Consider the following 18,698-nt stretch of genomic DNA (forward strand, 5'->3'; position numbering starts at 1 on the left):
GCAAGCGGTTAAAGGAATAGCTCACCTTTACCAAAAACTGCCTATGCAGATAAGGGATGTCTTTAGTTAAAAACAAACTGTGCAGGTTTGACCATGATGCCCTTGCTATAGGTAAAGGTCATTTACATAACTCATGAAGTCTGACTAGACAACTCCCAGGATATTGCTAAGAGAAGCCCAGCTGTTACTGTTCAGCTTCACAATCACAGGAGTGGGATCTTTCTCGGATTCAAATCCCCACATACTGTATGCTCCTTCTCTCCCCTGACGCATTAACTCTGAGTTTTTGAGAGCTCACTGATGTGATGGTGGGGTCGAGCAATAATGGTTGGAAGTGTCTTGAAACGTCCTAGCAAAAAGGCAGAAGACAATAAAATAAGGTGTAGCGCTGATCAATATAATTAAATGTAAAAGACACCCAAGTCCATATACAGAGAGGAAGAGAGCCCCTTATTTTATTGTTTTATGGGATTTATGTTTGTATTCAAAATGATGTGTTAGCTGCTTTTTGCTGTAAGAGGATACTGTTAGTGTTTGAGTTTAGCACAGCAAAATTGCTTGTATATTGTGAACAAGGCAGAAGGGAATGGTGCAATCTCTGGCAGTTTTTCAGTCAGGCTTCAGGAGGTGTGTAAACGGCCTACACCTATAGCAAGGGCATTATTCTACTTTGGTCAAGGCTTTGACCAAAGTTTGCTTTGATCTACAGACATCCCTTATCTACATAGGCAGTTTTCTGATAAAGATGAACTAACCCTTTCAAGCTACATTTGGTTTTGGGACATTTTTATTTGAGGATTTGTGCAGCGTGGACACAGCTCCACTGAACAGGATAATTTTGTGCCTAGAGTTGTGCTTTAAAGTTACATTAAAGCTTACATTTTTTATATTAAAATAATTTTTTGTACTTACTCTACCTGCTCTGTGCTTTTTTTTTTTTGATAACGCTCTGTGTGCGGAGCGAAACGCGTCAAGCCGTTTGTCCGAGTACGTACTACGCCCGACTACATCCACCTTACGTTATACGGTAACACGGGGAGTGAGTACAGCCGTTTGGATTGGCAACCCGTGGTATGATTTTTAGGCGTTTGAACCTTTGCCATATTGTAAGTGTATCTTGTATTGTGTGCATCGAATAAAGTGGTTACTTACTTCACAATGCCAGCATCTCTTTCTCTTTTTTTGAGCAACACGTGGATGATGTGATCTACAGTAAAGCTGTTGAGTTGATGGTCCAATAAGGCTCGTCCTATCTAAGGATATTCTGAAAGCGGTGTATTATTTGGCTTCTGGTGAGTAGGGGTCCAGGAGGGGAGCACCTACTCATGTAGAGAGGGCACCGGCACTTGTTTTACAAGCACGCAGCACTTTGGACTTATGTTTTGCACAAAGACTGTCACCATTTAAGCACGTCTTTAATTGAAGGATTTTATTCACATTTATTATTTTCACGTGTATAAAATTTGTATTTATGTAAAAAAAAATTTTTATATTGATTGGTATTTATGATATAGGAATGTGTATTTCAAGTTGAGCACTAGCACTTTACACAGATTATTTATACACAATATTTATTGAGAGTTATTTATTAGTTTGTTTTGTTAGCAGCGCAGGTATACTTTTGCACTATACCTGCCCTGTGCAATGGTTTTGCACAGAGCAGTCCTGTTCCTCCTCTTCTCCTACAGTCGTTTGCACATTTTTAAAGAACTTCCATTGAAGTCTAATTGAGGTCAAATTGCACAACTCTGCCTCAAAAAAAGCTCATGTACTTTTTCGAGGGATGAGCTGCTGACTGTTTTTTAAATACAGTATGTAGGGATCTGCTGCCCTCTACTGTCTGTATTTTTAAATAGCTGCGCTGCTTGGGATCAATTATTTGGTATTAATTATGTTATTTATGTGTGGCACTGTCTGCCTCTGGGTAGCTGGGTTGAAAACCCCAGAGGAAGGAAGTAGAGAGGGACAGGGGTATGAATACTTTTTCAAGGCACTCTATATGCACAAATCCACCAGGACTCCTGTTGGACCCTTTGCTGATAATACCTGTTTGTACATTGTATGTATGTACTATTATCAATCTTTTATTATATAAAGCTCATATTATATCTATACTGGTGTGCATCTAATCTATATGCTTATCGTTCATTTTATATGGTGGTTGCAGTAGTTCGTTGCTCCCAATTACTTTGTTTAGATTACTGAATGGTTTCCCAGGAACAGAATGCTCTCTGCTCACAGAGCCCCTGTACTGGGGGGAGGCACTGCCAACAGTATCTTTAAACCCACTCTTCCATTTAGAGGAGGTTCTGGTTCTCTTATTTACCTACAGGTTTAATATCCGGTATCCCCCAAAAGAGGGCTACAAGTATCTTAAAGCGGAGTTCCGGGCACAAAATCTGTATTTTTTTTTTGTGCCCCTCCGCTAGCTACACATAACCTGAAAAGGAATTGGATAGTTATTTTTTTTTTTTTTGTACACTCACCTTGTAATCGTAGATCGTAAATACTCACCTCAGGGTACTTCCTCCTCCAGCGCCGCGGCTCACCCCGTCACTTCCTGCCTCGCGATGATTCCTGGGAGCTGAACGTCATCGCTCCCAGGAATCAATTCGACGGCACCGGCCCCGCACGTCACTTCCGGGCGACGCCGCATTCCCCTGCTAAACAGCTTCTGGGCATGCCCAGAAGCTGTTTAGGAATGCGGCGCCGCACCGGAAGTGACGAGAGGGGCCGGTGCAGGCGCATTCTGGGAGAAGAAGATGCGGAAGAAGACACCGAAGAGGACCGCGCCGGCTTCAGCTGCCCACAAGAGAGATGGAAACGCTGTGGAAGAAATTTTCTAAGTAAGTATTTCTTCTAAAAGGTAAGTGCGAACCGGGACAGATCAGAGGCTAGCCATTGTGGAATGTGCTAGCCCTGACTGTCCCGGGGGTATGTTCAGCAAAAAATGAGATCTGTGCCCGGAACTCCGCTTTAAATATTATTTGAGATGTAATGTGCAATAAAGTGTATCTCTAGCCAAATTTTTTGTAGTTTTGAAGGGTAATAACTCCGTCCGATATTGGCTGCAGACTGTACCCCATTTTGGGAGATTAACTCTATTTTCCTTGTTCTAAATTTGTCACCAGGACTGAAAATGATGAATAATTCAAAATATCTATGGTTGTTGGAAATTGGACACCTGCTCTTGTGACAACTAAGAGGGGCATTTCCCTTACTTTTTAGAGGTGGAATCTTAATTCCTGTTGTGCCCTATAAGAGTGAATAAAAAAACAAAAACTAACAAAAGTTTCAACATTCTCTATTCTAGCCACAATTAACCACTTTACTACCAGCCCGCATATACCCCTTCATTACCAGGCCATTTTTCAGTTGTTGTTGATGTGATAGTTTGACTGACAATTTCTTGGCCATGCAACACTGTACCCAAATTAATTCGATTTTTTTTATGACATAGGCAGCTTTATTTTGGAGGCATTTAACAACAACAACAACTGTTTTCTATATTTTTAATAAGGAAACAAATACCAAATATTAAACAAATTATGTTCTGACTGCCTTTAGCATTTCCCGAGCTCCTAAAATGGCCCTAAAAATTGTTTAGCTTACTTTGGGTCCTAAACCTTAGGGCATAGAATATGCAGTGCAGGAGTCATAACTATGTTATGCACAGAACAGCTTGCAGATTTTAGTGAACTGGAGTTAGTGCAGTTATTGCTGCATGTCCTTATCCAGGAAAAGAGTCTCTTTGCCATGTCCACATCCCATCTGATACAAAATTTAAAGGTCTTCTGCCAGTCGTGTTATTTCATCCAGGAAAAAGTCTAGATCTTCTTTTGTCACTTCAGGATTGACCACAACCTGTCTAAAGAAGTTAACCCTGTTTCCATGGGGCTGGTATCCAACCATCATTGACCCTTTCTTCATCATCCTCTCTTTTACTATTGGGGATACCTAAAGGGAAACAATATGTTGGAATTGTAATAATATCTTCATACATTGTAATACCTGACGAAGAGAAACTTCACCAAAGTTAAACAATAATTTAAGGGTGTATTTTTTTTGATTGGATAGCTTTTCATCCATAGAAACTGCAAGTAGATGAAGTAGATGGTGTTCTGTATGGAGCAAAATGGATTGTTCTTCTTGGTCAATATTCTCTGATGATTGAGAATGCTTGAATGGGGAAAAATACTGCATTCTGGCCACTAGATGGCGATGACCATCATAGGACATAAATATGTTCCTCAGCTCAATCTAGTGGTCATTGTGATACATTTTCTGCATTTACACTTTCAGTCTGCAGAGACTATAGCCTGAGAACATTCAATTTTGTCCCATTCGCACAGAACAGATTTACATGCAGTTAAGATGGATTAACAGCTATGCAAATTTCCACAAAATCATGTGACCCAAGACTACAGACCCATCCAAAAACACACGTAGACCTGGGAGTGAAGTAAACTGACTAAACTTTAGTAAAGTTGCAGAGTTTTACTGGTTATACTGGTTAGCTGTACATAAAAAAAGACTTTGCTTCCACTTTAAAATAATTAACTTGTACCGTGTTATAAGCAGAGTTGTATAAAGTACTCGAAACCCATACTTGAGTAAAAGTACAAGTGCTCGATCAAAAAGTGACTTGAGTAGAAGTGGAAGTGCTCGATCAAAAAGTGACTTGAGTAGAAGTACTAAAGTATTCAACATTTTTTGTATTTAAGTATTGCAAGTAGTTTTTAAAAAAATTTAGCTACTCAAGTACTGAAAGTAAAAGTACCAGTAGTTTTGAAAAAAAAATTGCTACTCAAGTACTGAAAGTAAAAGTACAAGTACTGTGTTATGTAGTTATTAAAGAAAGAAGTCAAAAGTTTGAACATCACATTGTTTTTTATTATTTCAAATGCAGCTTTTATTTATACATACAGTAGCTTTTATTTTCATATGCACTGATAATACACATGTTTTGAGCTTCATGAAACCTGCCATCTACTGTTCTGGCAGTGGTAATTTTTATAATTGTAACGAGTATCTATGCAGCACAAAAAAAAAAATATCGGAGTAGAAGTATTGAAATCATTGAATCATTGAAAAAATGTAGTGAAGTAAAAGTGGAAGTAGGAGAAAAAAATTCTACTCTAGGAAAGTACAGATACCGCCTTTCGGTACTTAAGTACAGTAGTGAAGTAGTTCTACTTAGTTACTATACATCTCTGATTATAAGCTTACCTGTAGGTACAGTGAACATCTCCTAAACCTGCACTGTTCAGGAGATATTTACACTGCATGCAGCTGGTGACTTCACCAGCGCATGCGATCCAAAGGGACGGCATACCGGTGTCATCCCTTCAGAGCTCTGTGCCGTGGCAGTGACTCCTGCACACATGCGCAGGTGTGACATCATCACAGCTTGGCCATTCAGACAGCTGGAGCATGCAAACTTGGAAGGAAGTCTAGGTGAAGATTATGCCCTGTCAGCGGCGAAAGCGAGCCGCTGGAGGGCTTCATTCTAAGGTAAGCATTTCATAATGTGCTAGTATGTGATACACATGTGAGGCTTTTTTTTTTTTACTACCAATTTAAGTCTTCCTTGATGTTGCTTTTTAGGGTCTAACTTCAGCCAAAACATTTTTCTTAACCTTAGGATAGAGTGGAGAAGTGTTATAACTTCAACTGGGGAGATTTCCTGTTATTTCTTTGCCCAGAGAAAGGCGGTCCGAAGGACAGCAAGTGATTGGAAATTGCAAAACACATTTCTATGGCTGCCTGTGCCCCCATTAGGGAGATTCACTCTATCTAATTGTCCTGATCCCCAACGTCACCAATGTCTTCCAATGGGGACCCCTGTTCCCATAAAACTGTTTAAGAGGGGATTTCCTTCAGATATTTTCCAACTTCCTATTGAGTCTACAAGAAGTGAAGGAAAAGCTCACTAATGAGACACAAAACAAATGGCAGCAGTTTTATTCTCCCCCTACTCTCTCAAAAACTAAAACAACTTTGGCTTGAGAAATACTTTAGGATATTTTTCCACTTCACAGCTTTCTTGAAATGGCTGTAGCCTACAAACATACTGTACATATTCATCAGTATTTTATGTTTCTAGTTGATTTATTTATTAAATAAAAAATGTAAATTTAACAAATACATTTTAGAACACATTGATACCTTTCCTAGATTATCCCAGAAGTTTGGGGAATCTTCTTGATTTCGGAGGCTTGGTGGTACATACCAAAAACATACATTTACAAACTCTGGCTAGATAAAAAAATAAAAAAAATAAACATCAAGTAATCCGAAAATGCATTTTCAGGAGGCCAATGGACCAAAACAAAAATTGTAATTTTATTGTTTTGTTTTTTTCATAATTAGATAACACATAAGTATAATATATTAGTTGTAAGTCTTGCAGTTGTAGGTTTCTTAACGGAATACATTGGTCAGTGCTTTTTTCCGATTCTTTGTGGAACATAAATGTAAATTCCTTGTTTAAATTAGCCCCCAATATCGAACAATTTTCTTGTATGGTAATAATGTATTGTAATCCATACATTATAAATAAAAGGCCAATTATCAGGGTCAGGTTTACCATTAGATACAATTGGTATGCACCTATAGGTGTCAGAGGCAAAAAGGCAGCTTGTCAGTGAATGTAAAGTAATGAACAGTCATTTTTCTAATCATAACTGAGACCAGCCATCATACATAAGTGTATTTACACATTATCACACTATACTAAGAAAGTTTAGGACAGGGAAAAATAGGATTTTTGACTTACCGTAAAATCCATTTCTCTGATGTTCATTGACGGACAAAGCTCCTGATATTCTTAACCATTGGATTATACTGCCCCCTACAGGAGTAGGACACTAGACAGAAAAAAAGTCTGGCTATGCCTATGGGCAGTCCCAGGGGGTATACTCCCTCTCTCTGCTATAGGTACTCAGTTTTGTTACAAGCAGAGTCAGAGAAGTACAACTCCACAGAGGGGTGGGTGCTGTGTCCGTCAATGAACATCAGAGAAATGGATTTTACGGTAAGTTAAAAATCCCATTTTCTCTTTCGTTCATTGACAGACACAGCTCCTGATATTCTTAACCATTGGGACGTCCCAATGCAGTGGTAAGCATAAGGGGTGGGAACAGCAAAAAATTCTCAAGGCTAAAAACAGTAGCCAACCAGGCAACAGGGGCTCAACCAAAACAACTGGAGCCCATCTGAAAAACAATACACCCTTACAGAAGACCAAGTCCTCTAAACAGCAGCCTGGAAAACATTGCGGCGAAAAGAGGCATCCGCAGATGCCAACACATCCACTTTATAGAACTTCGTGAAAGTGTGCACCGGTGACCAGGTGGCCGCCTTGCAAACCTGGGTCACGGACGCCTGATGACGGAAGGCCCAGGAGGCACTGAGCGCCTAAGTAGAGTGCTCCTTGATAGGGAAAGGAGGAACCTGACCCCTGATGAAATAGACAAAAGATAAATGACTACTGCGCTTGAGAGGTTGTCCTATAATGGGTATCCTGAGAATGCGATACAAGTTTAATGTTGTTGACGTTGTCCGGGCTGTGCTTCCACTCTCAACAGGTTGTGGTAACCCAAACAGACTCTAGAAAAGGAATAGACAGAGGGCACACCAGCCTTGGGCATTACCTTTAAAACAATTTATTAAAATAAAATGACATACACATTATACTCACAAAGCAAATGTGAAACACGGGCAAATATGTGCAATAGGACCACCACTGAGCATCCTCTGTTGATGCAGGCTGTGGTAAGATGTGGACCTTCAAAAGACTGCTTACGTGTTTGGGGGTGTCCCCCCTTCCACAGAGCTGATGGAATAGGCCTGAATCACTGTCTGTCTGATCCATCTGAGAATGGTCCCAGAGGAAGCGGACAACCCCATCCAAGACTCATCCGTAAGCACAAATAGTGAGTCTGACTTCCAAATAATTTTCCAGGGCCAGAGATCCCAGCAAGGAACTAGGTCCTTATTCCTGAAAGAAAGAAACCTATAAGAAGTACCTATAGCAGAGAGAGGGAGTATACCCCCTGGGACTGCCTATTGGCGTAGCCAGACTTTTTTCTGCCTAATGTCCTACTCCTGCAGGGGGCAGTATAACCCAATGGTTAAGAATATCAGGAGCTGTATCCGTCAATGAACGAATGAGACATGGTCTGTGTAAAAGATGTGCCTAGCAGAGGGTGCAAAGGGTTGTAAGCCCAAAGGCTCCTGTGCTGGAAATCAGACCCTGCCTAGTATACAGTATAACAGTATATTGCAAAGATCATGGGCCAAAAAGTCAATAGACTCATGACACCAGGTAGCTAGACAATAAACATGACCATGTTTATAGAATTGAATGGTACCAACGAGAATCCAGTTTGCTAGTTGAAAATAAATGATTGCGTTCACACTAGTGCGATTTGTTTTGTGCTTGCTGTCACACTGCCATACATGGCAATAGAAATAAAATTCTCTATGATGCCTGTTCACATCAATGCAATATGGTGCAGTGCAATTTCCGAAAAGGTGCAGGTGCTTTTTTTGGTTCTACACAGTACATTTTTGGCCCCATAGACATCAACAGGAGAGCACAAAAACACATAAAAAGACTCACTAAAAAATGCACTGATAGATGAATGATTATGCAGCAACACTAGTGAAAATCTAGGGTAACTGATGAGACCTTTTCCTTGTAAATAAATAGAAAAAACATTTGACTGCCCGCCCCCCAAAGTGTATGATTTCTCTGCATGGAAGGGAAAAGTCTGCATTATACAACCATTCTACTATACTCTGTCTAGGTACAGCTAGCACAGTATGTTTTATGCAACGATCAGACTTTACATCAGGCATCACTAAATGGCGGACCGCGGTGCAGATCCGGACCGAGTCATTGTCCGATCTTGACTGCCAACACCATTTAGGAGCCAGTTCTTCACCTCAGCCACTGCTACTGCTGTCATCACAGCAGAGCAGAGAGGGAGGCAGAACAGTTCTAGACATCGCGTGGGAGTCATAGCAGCTTTGGATGGAGGGGAGGAGCGGGAGCTAACCAGCAGGTAATTGGTAGTTACGATGCTGGGTGGTTCTAGCAACCAATCACCTGCTAATTAACTTCTAAAATTAACTCTAGCAGCTGTCGCTCCTATCCTCCATCCAGAGTTGTTCTGCCTTCTGCTCTCTGCTCTGTATACCCGAATACGGTGGAAGAATGAAGGGCAGAGCTGCAGGGGGTCTGCAATGTGAATGGGAGAGTAGAGCTGTGGGGGGAGGGGAACTGCAATGTGAATTGAGGAGCAGAGCTGTGGGGGCTGCAATGTGAACTGAGGAGCAGAGCTGTGGGGGGCTGTGATGTTGATGGGGAAACAGAGCTCTGGGGAAGCTGCAATGTGAATAGGGGAGCAGAGCTGTGGGGGCTGTAATGTGAATTGGGGAGCAGAGCTGCAGGGGACTGCAATGTGACCGAGGGGCCAGAACTGCGGGGGCTGTAATGTGACTGGGGGGCCAAAGCTGCAGGGAGATGTGATGTGAATGGGGGGCAGAACTGTGAAGTTGTGATGTGAATGGGGACAGAGCTGTGGGGGCTGTGATGTGAATAGGGGGCAGAGACATGGGGTGCTGTGATGTAAAGGAGGGGCAGATGACACTGCTACGGGAGTGGGATGCTGTGAAGTGGGGCAGAGCACACCACTGTGGGTGTTGATGTGAAGGTGGGCAGAGGGCACTACTGTTGGGGGGGGGGGCCGTTGTGATGTGAAGGGGAGCATGGGATACCGATGTGAAGAGGGACTGATGTAAGAAGGGGAATTTGATATAAGAGGAGGGGGCCTATGATGAGGTAGTCATTGCACATACATGGGATTTGGACCACTGCTGGCAGAAAATTTTTCTGATTAGACCTCCATGAATTATAATTTTATGCCCCTGCTTTACATTATGTAACATGTGAAATTAAACCTGTACCCAACATACCTCCATCAGCAGAATGAATCCCTCCCTCCTTTTTATTTCCTCTGCTAAGTATCTGAAATCCAAGATAGATCACGTGAGATATGGGCTAATGTTCTGGATATAGTTATAATATCTTAGCAGTCATACTTACACCCAACAGGTATATCATTTATTTTTTGTAATAAAAGCATGCCATGTGTATTGACCGATTAACTCCCAGTGCCTTTTTCTCCCTAAACCCATTTCCAAAGCATATTTTGTTTTTGGTAATATATAGACATGTGCAGGACAGAAAAATGTGTTTTGTGTTTTTTCGGATAGATTCATTATGTTACTAATTTCATTTCATTTCGGAAATTCATTTAGATTCATTTTGGAATTAGTTTAGTTTTAGTTAAATTTAGTTTAGTTTATAAATTTATAAATACATTTTAGAACTATTCAAATTCGGATTAGTCTAAAAATGATCGACCAATTTGAATTCTGCTTGTAATAAAATTATTGCTTTTTATAATACACGCTTACCTTACTGAGTAACCAATCCTAGAAAGTCCCACGGCTAATTGTTACCTCTGGTGACTGGGACCAGAGGTTCCAAATATCAATTGAATTCTGTTTGAAAAATATAGCTGGTTGTTAAGCTGTTTCTGCTCATCAATGCTGGCTACTGCAGTGCTGCTGATTGAATTCACCCTCTCAAAATTCAACCACTCTTCAAGAAATACAGATATTTTGTTTTTCCTGGATGGGTAACTGTTGATAAGTAATCTAATGAGAGGGGACCTGATTGTAGCGGTGAAGTTGTTGGCCCTGGAGACCATCTTTTTGGAACGTCCCGTAGGAAGGTGTATCGGAACATCTCCGCACTGGGTATTAAACACTGACCTGCTTGATCCAGCTTTGTTGGGTCCACTTGCTCTGGTAAGCATTATTTACCCCCCAAGGTAGTGGATATCCTTCACAGTGGTGACCCCCTCCAAGTAACCCATGGTCATTTGTCCGGATTTATCTGGATCTCATCATAAATGAAAATTGGGACTTTATTCACACTCTTTGTGAGGACTGTTAGTTGTCCACATTTGGCATTTTCAATTTTGCATGTGACTTTGTTCTATTTAAACATCACTTAGGATCATCACAGTATATAAGCTAATGGTTTTCTTTATAAATTTTGTACTGTATATTTGCACTATACGCTTTCATTTATGTTAATGAATTGGAAGTTTTTTCTTTATTATTATGTAAGCGTTTACTACTATTATTCATGCTATTGTACCGTAGCGCAGCATGTGTTCTATATATCCCGTTTCACAAATATTAGTCCTTTGTGGTGCTAGCAGCTTCTATCTTTAAGAAATAACAGAGCTGTATTTTCTATAAATATACATGTTAAGCAGCAGGCCGGGAACCTTAACAACCTATGACTTATCAGCGTGGGGTCCCCCCAATCTATACCAGGCCCCTCGGGTCTATTATGGTTTATAAAGGGAACCTTACGCCAAAACTGTACCGGGCCACATGCCTTTAACATGGGTAGCCTGCCCCAAAGCACTTTGTATCTATGTTGATGGGGACAAGAGCCTCTTACGCATGACCCTGGGCTGTTGTTGTGGGGGTCTGCAGGTGGGAGGCTTATCGGAATCTGGAAGATACCGCCCCCCACCAATGTGAATGAGAATGTGGTACACCCCTACCCATTCACCAAAAAAAGTGTAAAAACTGAATAAAGACCTACACTAGTTTTTGACAATTCCTTTACGGAAAAAAAACAAAACAATGTCCTTTGATAAAGATCCATCACCAATCACTCCTGCCATCACTGCCGAATCCAAAACAAGAATGCCTGCTCCTCCACCTGACAGTTCTTAAATAGCTAAGGGGCAGAGTCTCCCAATGACGTTAGCAGGTGACCCCCCAACCCCATGTGATGCCACCAACCGGGGCATGCTGGGTCAGTGATGTCATAAGGGGTGGTGCCACCAGGTGATGTCACCAGGTGGCCCCACCCCTTACCTGTTTAACCACTTGCCGACCGCCCACAGTATATTTACTGCGGCAGTGAGCCCCTCCTGGGCAAAGCGACATAGTACTACGTCGCTCGCCCAGGAGCCTGCAGGGGGCAAGCGCGCGCCGCCGGAGGCGCGCTCCCGCCCCCGCTCGTTCATGGCCTTCCCCGCGCGAGTGACCGGCGGCTCCGATGTCTGCTGTCCACTTGCGATCTCCCGCTGGAGAGGGAGAAAGGCAGGCGGCTGATGTAAACAAAGCTGCCTGTCATTCTCCCTGGTGTAACTGCAGAGATCATACTATCCTGCTATGTAGGATCGTATGTCTCTGTGGTTACATCACAAGCCACGCCCCTTTACAGTTAGAATCACGCCCCTAGGGACACACTTAACCCCTTGATCACTAATAAAGTTAACCCCTTCCCTGCCAGTGTCATTTTTACAGTAACAGTGCATATGTATAGCACTGATTACTGTAGTAATGTCACTGGTACCCCCAAAAGTGTCAAGAATGTTAGACAGGGGTCCGATCTGTCCACCGCAATGTCGCAGTCTGGCAAAAAAAAATTGCAGATCGCCGCCATTACTAGTTTAAAAAAAAAAACAATAAAAATGACATAAATCTTTCCCTTAGTTAGTAAACGCAATAACTTTTGCGCAAACCAATCAAAATACGCTTATTGCGATTTTTTTTTTACAAAAAATATGTAGCAGAAAACAAATTGGCCTAAAATGTTAAAGAATTTTGAGTTTTACATTTTTTTTTGGAAATTTCATATAAAAAATTTGAAAAATATTGTTATTTTTTCAAAATTGACGCTCTTTTTTTGTTTATAGTGCAAAAAATTAAAATTGCACAGGTGATCAAATACCACCAAAAGAAAGCTCTGTTTGTGGAAAAAAAGGACGTCAATTTAATTTGGGTACAGCGTCGCACGACCGTGCAATTGCTCGTTAAAGCCACGCAGTGCCGAATCGCAAAATAGGCCCTGGTCTTTGAGCAGGAAAATCCTCCGGGGCTTAACCTCCCTGGCGGTATGATTATGTCCGGAATTATGTACCAAAAGCGGTACAATTTTTTGCATGGAAATTTGGCGTTATGTATTGTAGGCCTACAATTCTTAGTAATTACTTACTTAAACCTGACCAAAACAAGACTCTAGTAGACATCCCAGATGTGATAAATTTGAAACACAAACGCATGAATTATAATCTATATTTGTAATAATAATTATAATTATTTGTAATAATTTATAATATTTATAATTATAATAAGTATAATTATATAATTATAATAAGTATAATAAGTATAATATATACTTATATAATTATAATAAGAATAATTATTATAAACATTGCTGCTGCAGGGAACGGAACCAGGAAGTCATCAGAGCGACGGACAGCGCGGCGGGGATCTCGGCGGCGATCACAGCAATGGGAGATCATCGCTGGATCGCCAGGAGAAGGTAAGGAACCCCGCTGCAGGCTCTGCACATCCACCCCGAGCGTGACTCGGGGATACCGATCCTAGCATGAAAAAAACACCCCGAGTCATGCTCGAGGTTACCGCTAAGGGGGTTAAGTGGTTAAGACCTGCAGACCTGCCAGCCTTCATCGCAGGCGGAGCTTTTTTTTTTTTTGGGTCCGGTGGTGTGGTGGGTGTCCTAGATTGATCTACATTAGGGGACATTTTTTTTTTAATAATGAACTTTTCAAAAACCGTCTTCTGTTTTTCTTAATTTTTCACACTTTTTTTGGAGTACCCCTTACTCATTCCCATAGGTGGGGCTGTGATCTGGAGGCCTCCTTGTTCCAGATTCCAATAACCCCTCTGCCTGCAGATCCCTCGCCTGCCCTAAAGCACCCCCCCCCATGTTGAGGGCATGTGGCCTGGTATGGTTCAGGAGGGGCGCTCGCTCATCCCTCCGCTTTCCTGGCCTGCCAAACTGTGTGCTCAGCTAAGCATCTGGTATGGATTTTGGGACCCCACACTGTTTCTTTTTTACATTTTGGGCCTTGCTGTGGGGGCAGGGGAGGGGGGGGGGGAGAGCCAGAGGTGCCGATGAGGGACCCGAGAAGAGGAGGATCGAGGCTGCTCTGTGCAAAACCATTGCACAGAGCAGGTAAGTATAACATGTTTGTTATTTTATCAGAAAAAAAATTTAACCTTAACAATCACTTTAATAATCAGTGTTGGAAAAAAATGTTATAACTTTTCTCTATGGTCATTTTTACCTGGCATTTTCCAGGATTGTATCTACCCTTTTCTCCAGTCCCTTGGTCCCAAGTGCCTTCCACATCAGCCAGAGCTTCAAGCAGTCCACTCTGCGGCCACATTGAATGGACTTATCTCCAGTGTCGTATTTCAGGCTATAAAACTTGTCAGTTTGGAACAAATAAGTGGCATTGGCTGCATGGCATCTCTCAAGCAACCCCTGCGAAAAAAAAAAAAAAAACTTTCTGTACTACTTTGACTACACTCAGTTTTACAAAAAAAAAATAAAAAATTTACATTTTTATTAAGTTTAGGATTTTGTGTTGGGCCTCAGTCATAGCGATTTTGGGCCACTGGTTGGACACCTGTGATATAAATAAAGGGGTTAAAAAAAAGAGATGTTCTCTTCTGACAACTTACCGTTGTGTCTTGGAGGAGAAAAGCAGAACACTGCAAACCAGCACCTAGCAGTTTATGGGGATTCCAGGTCACAGAATTTGCTCTGTAACAAAGTCAAAAATCTTGAACAGAAAGCATTTCAAATAAAATCACTACCATTAATTTATTTAAAGTTATCTGGGTTTAGGCAATCCATTCATAGAAGGTATTCTTCAAGATTTCATTGTCTTCAATAAATCTTCAAAGAGTTCAAGTACCACAGGCTTGATGTAATGTCACTCGCTATAGCCACTGGTACTATGTGATGATAGGCACAGTAAGCCATGATGGAAAAATTCCATCTATCTTTAGGTCAGATGAATTAAAATAATAAACCTTATTTCCAACTCTGTAGCCATGAGCTTAAGTTCTTTTCCTTATGAAAAAGATAATCGGTATATTAGTATTAGAAATTCATAATGCTCTCTGCTCAGATAACCATATACACTATATTGTCAAATGTATTGGGACTCCATTTGCAATGAATTATAGCGGAAAATGGGAGCCAGACCTTCTCATCCAACATGTGCTTGACCAAATGCGTTTCTTGAAGAATGGTCAAACATTTGCATAGACACACTCTTGCAGACAGCCTTCCTAGGAGAGTTGAAACTGTTATAGCTGCAAAGGGTGGGCCAACTCAATATTGAACCCAATGGACTAAAGCCTCGTACACAAGCGTAGAAAATTGGCAGGGAATTTTCGGCCAACGTCCCATCTGCCGATTTTCGGCTTGTTAGTATGATGCTTCCGACAACCTACTCCGACTTTTTGGCCGAAAAAAATCTGGTGTGCAGACTATAAAATTTTTGTCTGCCGTCAAAACACGGCCGATTTTCATGCAGTCAGTACAGATTTCGACAGGGAAAAATCTAATGCGCAAGTCTGGGCATGCTCAGAGAAGAAAGAACACAAAGAAAGCTAACCAACACATGACATCACTTCGGAAGTAGATTTTTGTTGGGCGAGAAAATTCGTGGGCAGTCTAGGCACATTCCAACCAACAAAACACAACTCTGGACAAAAGACGGACGATCGGTCATCCGATAATCGTTGCGTGTGTACTAGGCTTAAGACTGGGCTGCCATTAAAGTTCATGTGTGTGTAAAGGCAGGCGTCCCAATACTTTTGACAGTACAGTGTACAAACATACCTCGTTAGTAACCAATGATATCAATGATATCAGCAACATGTTATTGGCACTTTGTAAAGGGTCCACATTGCCTTTTTTTCACCCTGGTCAACCTCACAGGCCTCCCAATGCCCGTGACCTTAAACTACCAGACATTTTGCAAACCAAAATGATGTAACTATATACTGTACACATATTTACAAAAACGTCTTGATGAGAGTTTCTTTGTGGACTCTCCATAACCAGTTTTTGCACAGTCCATCTGTTTGTTTAATAAAAAGATTTTAGTAATAGTCTGCATGAATTTTGTAACATCAATGTCTCTGCTTACCTTTCAATTCCGTTCAGGAGTTGCCTATGGCGGTTGGATAAAAGGGCACTGCCTCCCCAGGCAGCCTGTTGGATTGTAATACATTTTTTAGAATGTACCCGAATAGTTGATTTACTTAACATCATAATATTGATACAATTACCCATTAAACAGAATAAAAATGGTCAGTAAAAGAGGAGCAGCCCTTTCCCCACCACCACCCTAGACCATATTTTGTTGTCTGTTGAAAACAATTATCATTTGCATAACTGCTGAGCTGCCACTTCCACAACAGTAAGTTAAACTACTACCGTAGTTGTAGGTTCCATTGAATTTTTCTAACAAACTGGAATGTAAGGGGTTTATGTTCCATGTTCATATAGAGATGATTGCTTTCTAAATGAAAACTGTAGATATAAATTGAAAAGCAAAAAAAATCCATCAATAGTTATTATATGAAGTGAAGTTACAGTATATGTTGACCCAACTAAGGAAGCTACATACACAGATTTAATTGTGTTTTAAGAAATCTAACTTACAATACTGGTAATGGCTCTGCCATTGTTATAGGTCATTATTAAAGCAGCTGTATACTTAAAAAAATACAAAAAAAAAAAAACCCTGCAAGACAAAGGCATAATGAGCTAGTATGCATCGCGTCTCTTCCAGGTTCGGCGGCTCCGGCGCTGTGATTGGCTGGAGCCGCGATGACGTCACTCATGCGCGCGGGAGTCATTTTCCGGCAAGCTCCCGGCAAGGAAAGCTGAAGGTCCGCTGGACCTTCAGAGCGCATGCGCCGCTTGCGCGAGCGGCTGCATGCAGTGCAAATATCTCCTAAACTGTGCCGGTTTAGGAGATATTAATTGTACCTACAGGTAAGCCTTATTATAGGCTTACCTGTAGTTAAAAGTCGCAAAAAGCGGTATACTACCGCTTTAATTGTTTTGTTCATTATTTTTGGTATTTACCAAGCAAATTATGAAAAAAAAAAAAAAACTTCTAGAAAATTATGTTTTTATTTTAGCTTAGGGTTCTGTTGGTTTATGTCTGAAACTTACAATCAGTGATGGCGAACCTTGGCACCCCAGATGTTTTGGAACTACATTTTCCATAATGCTCATGAACTCTGCAGTGTAGATGAGCATCATGGGAAATTTAGTTTCAAAACATCTGGGGTGCCAAGGTTCGCCATCACCGACATAGATTGTGGGAAAAAAAGATGAATATACAGTATAGAACATTCATGCAATTTTTAATTGACACCATCCCGTCTCTGGATTTGCTGATCAATTTGACATGTAGTGACCTTTGTGCATTTTTCATCATTTGCACAGTGTAGAATTGCACAGGTTTGTGATATTTTCACTTTAACCTACAGATGAACAAAATAGTCCAATCACTTTTTATAATGTACATGAACATAAACTTACATCAACATGTAACCAGAGACCATGCTTCTCGCACACTTCTGCAATGTCTGGGAGGGGATCAAAGGCTCCTAAAACAGTCGTCCCACAAGTTGTACTAACAAGGAAAGGGACAGAACCCTACAACAACAAAAAATGATGCCATTTCTGTGATTACATAATTTTACAGGATAGAGAGAGAAGTAGCTACAGTAGATGTTTGGAGAATAGACCTGACTATAGTGGGCATCAGGGTAAGGTGATAATGTAGGAGTTGGTGTGGGAGAGGGTTCAGTCAATAGAATATTATAATGCTTCCAAATGACATTTCATATGTACAGATGTACAGTAGGTGTATGTAGGATTTGCCTGACTCTGGTAGGCATCATGGGAAGAAGATAATGTAGGAGTTGGACTGGGAGAGGGTTCAGTCAATAGAATGTAGTATTGCTTCCACATGACATTTCATATCTCCCGATCTACACATTACCATTGATTTTGCCTCTCGTATTTTGTGCTCAAGGTCTTCTGGCTCCATTTTCCCCCTGTATTTAAAAAAAGACAAATGTACAGTAATATAGATCATGGAAAACACATGGCATATGCTTTTCAAATGAGGAGCATGCCACTCACTACAATAATGAGTGTATCTGTCTGTCTGTCAATCTTTCTGTCAGTAAATACCCTGAATAGATATCTATTAGGTGATTGATCTGGGTATTGTAGGGGGCGATCGAGGCATAATGTGCGTTAAAATTTTTGTCCATTTTTATCCTTAATTTCTGTCAGGAATTGTTCAATTTAATTTCTATGATATGGCCTAATTTAGGCTAAAGAGGTTGTTTTATAAATGCTACCTGTTATCTACATTTCCTCTTCCTTTACTTTCCGCACCTCATGTTTCTTATATATTCTTTTTCACTCTATGTACATCTACACAGCCTCCAACTTTTTGAGTTCTTATATCAAAACTTGCCTGCATTTTTGCCAGCAATTATTAGGTGCAATAAAATATGGTTTTCAAATGCAGAGTCTACAGTATGTTAGGTCAAAAAAGTTTGAGAAATGTCTATTAACCCTAGGTCAGTAAAACTAGGGTGATTATAAATGTGGAGTCATTCTTTACCATGGACTGTTTGGACCCCCTCTGTTTTTATAGTAACAACCCATCCTTTCCCAGGCCTCTAAAGGTTATGTGATTGGAAGAGAAGAGACCACTTTTACCTCTGGA

At 40.9% G+C, this 18,698-nt stretch overlaps 1 protein-coding gene across 1 annotated transcript in view; it reads right to left on the reverse strand.

Moving 5' to 3' along the window:
- Window positions 1-3,613: 3,613 nt before the first annotated feature.
- Window positions 3,614-18,698, reverse strand: part of CSAD (cysteine sulfinic acid decarboxylase) — a 105,213-nt gene continuing 90,128 nt past the window's right edge. Inside the window, exons 9-16 of the mRNA XM_082247131.1 lie at window positions 17,958-18,012; window positions 17,492-17,608; window positions 16,083-16,147; window positions 14,602-14,683; window positions 14,202-14,401; window positions 9,985-10,036; window positions 6,169-6,258; window positions 3,614-3,957 (exon numbers count right to left, since the gene is read on the reverse strand). Of these exons, the coding sequence (XP_082103257.1) occupies window positions 3,784-3,957; window positions 6,169-6,258; window positions 9,985-10,036; window positions 14,202-14,401; window positions 14,602-14,683; window positions 16,083-16,147; window positions 17,492-17,608; window positions 17,958-18,012 (835 nt within the window). The 3' untranslated portion in view covers window positions 3,614-3,783. The remainder of the gene's footprint in view (window positions 3,958-6,168; window positions 6,259-9,984; window positions 10,037-14,201; window positions 14,402-14,601; window positions 14,684-16,082; window positions 16,148-17,491; window positions 17,609-17,957; window positions 18,013-18,698) is intronic.

This window comes from Pelophylax lessonae, assembly GCF_965119305.1.
Source record: "Pelophylax lessonae genome assembly, chromosome: 2".
Taxonomy (NCBI): Eukaryota; Metazoa; Chordata; class Amphibia; order Anura; family Ranidae; genus Pelophylax; species Pelophylax lessonae.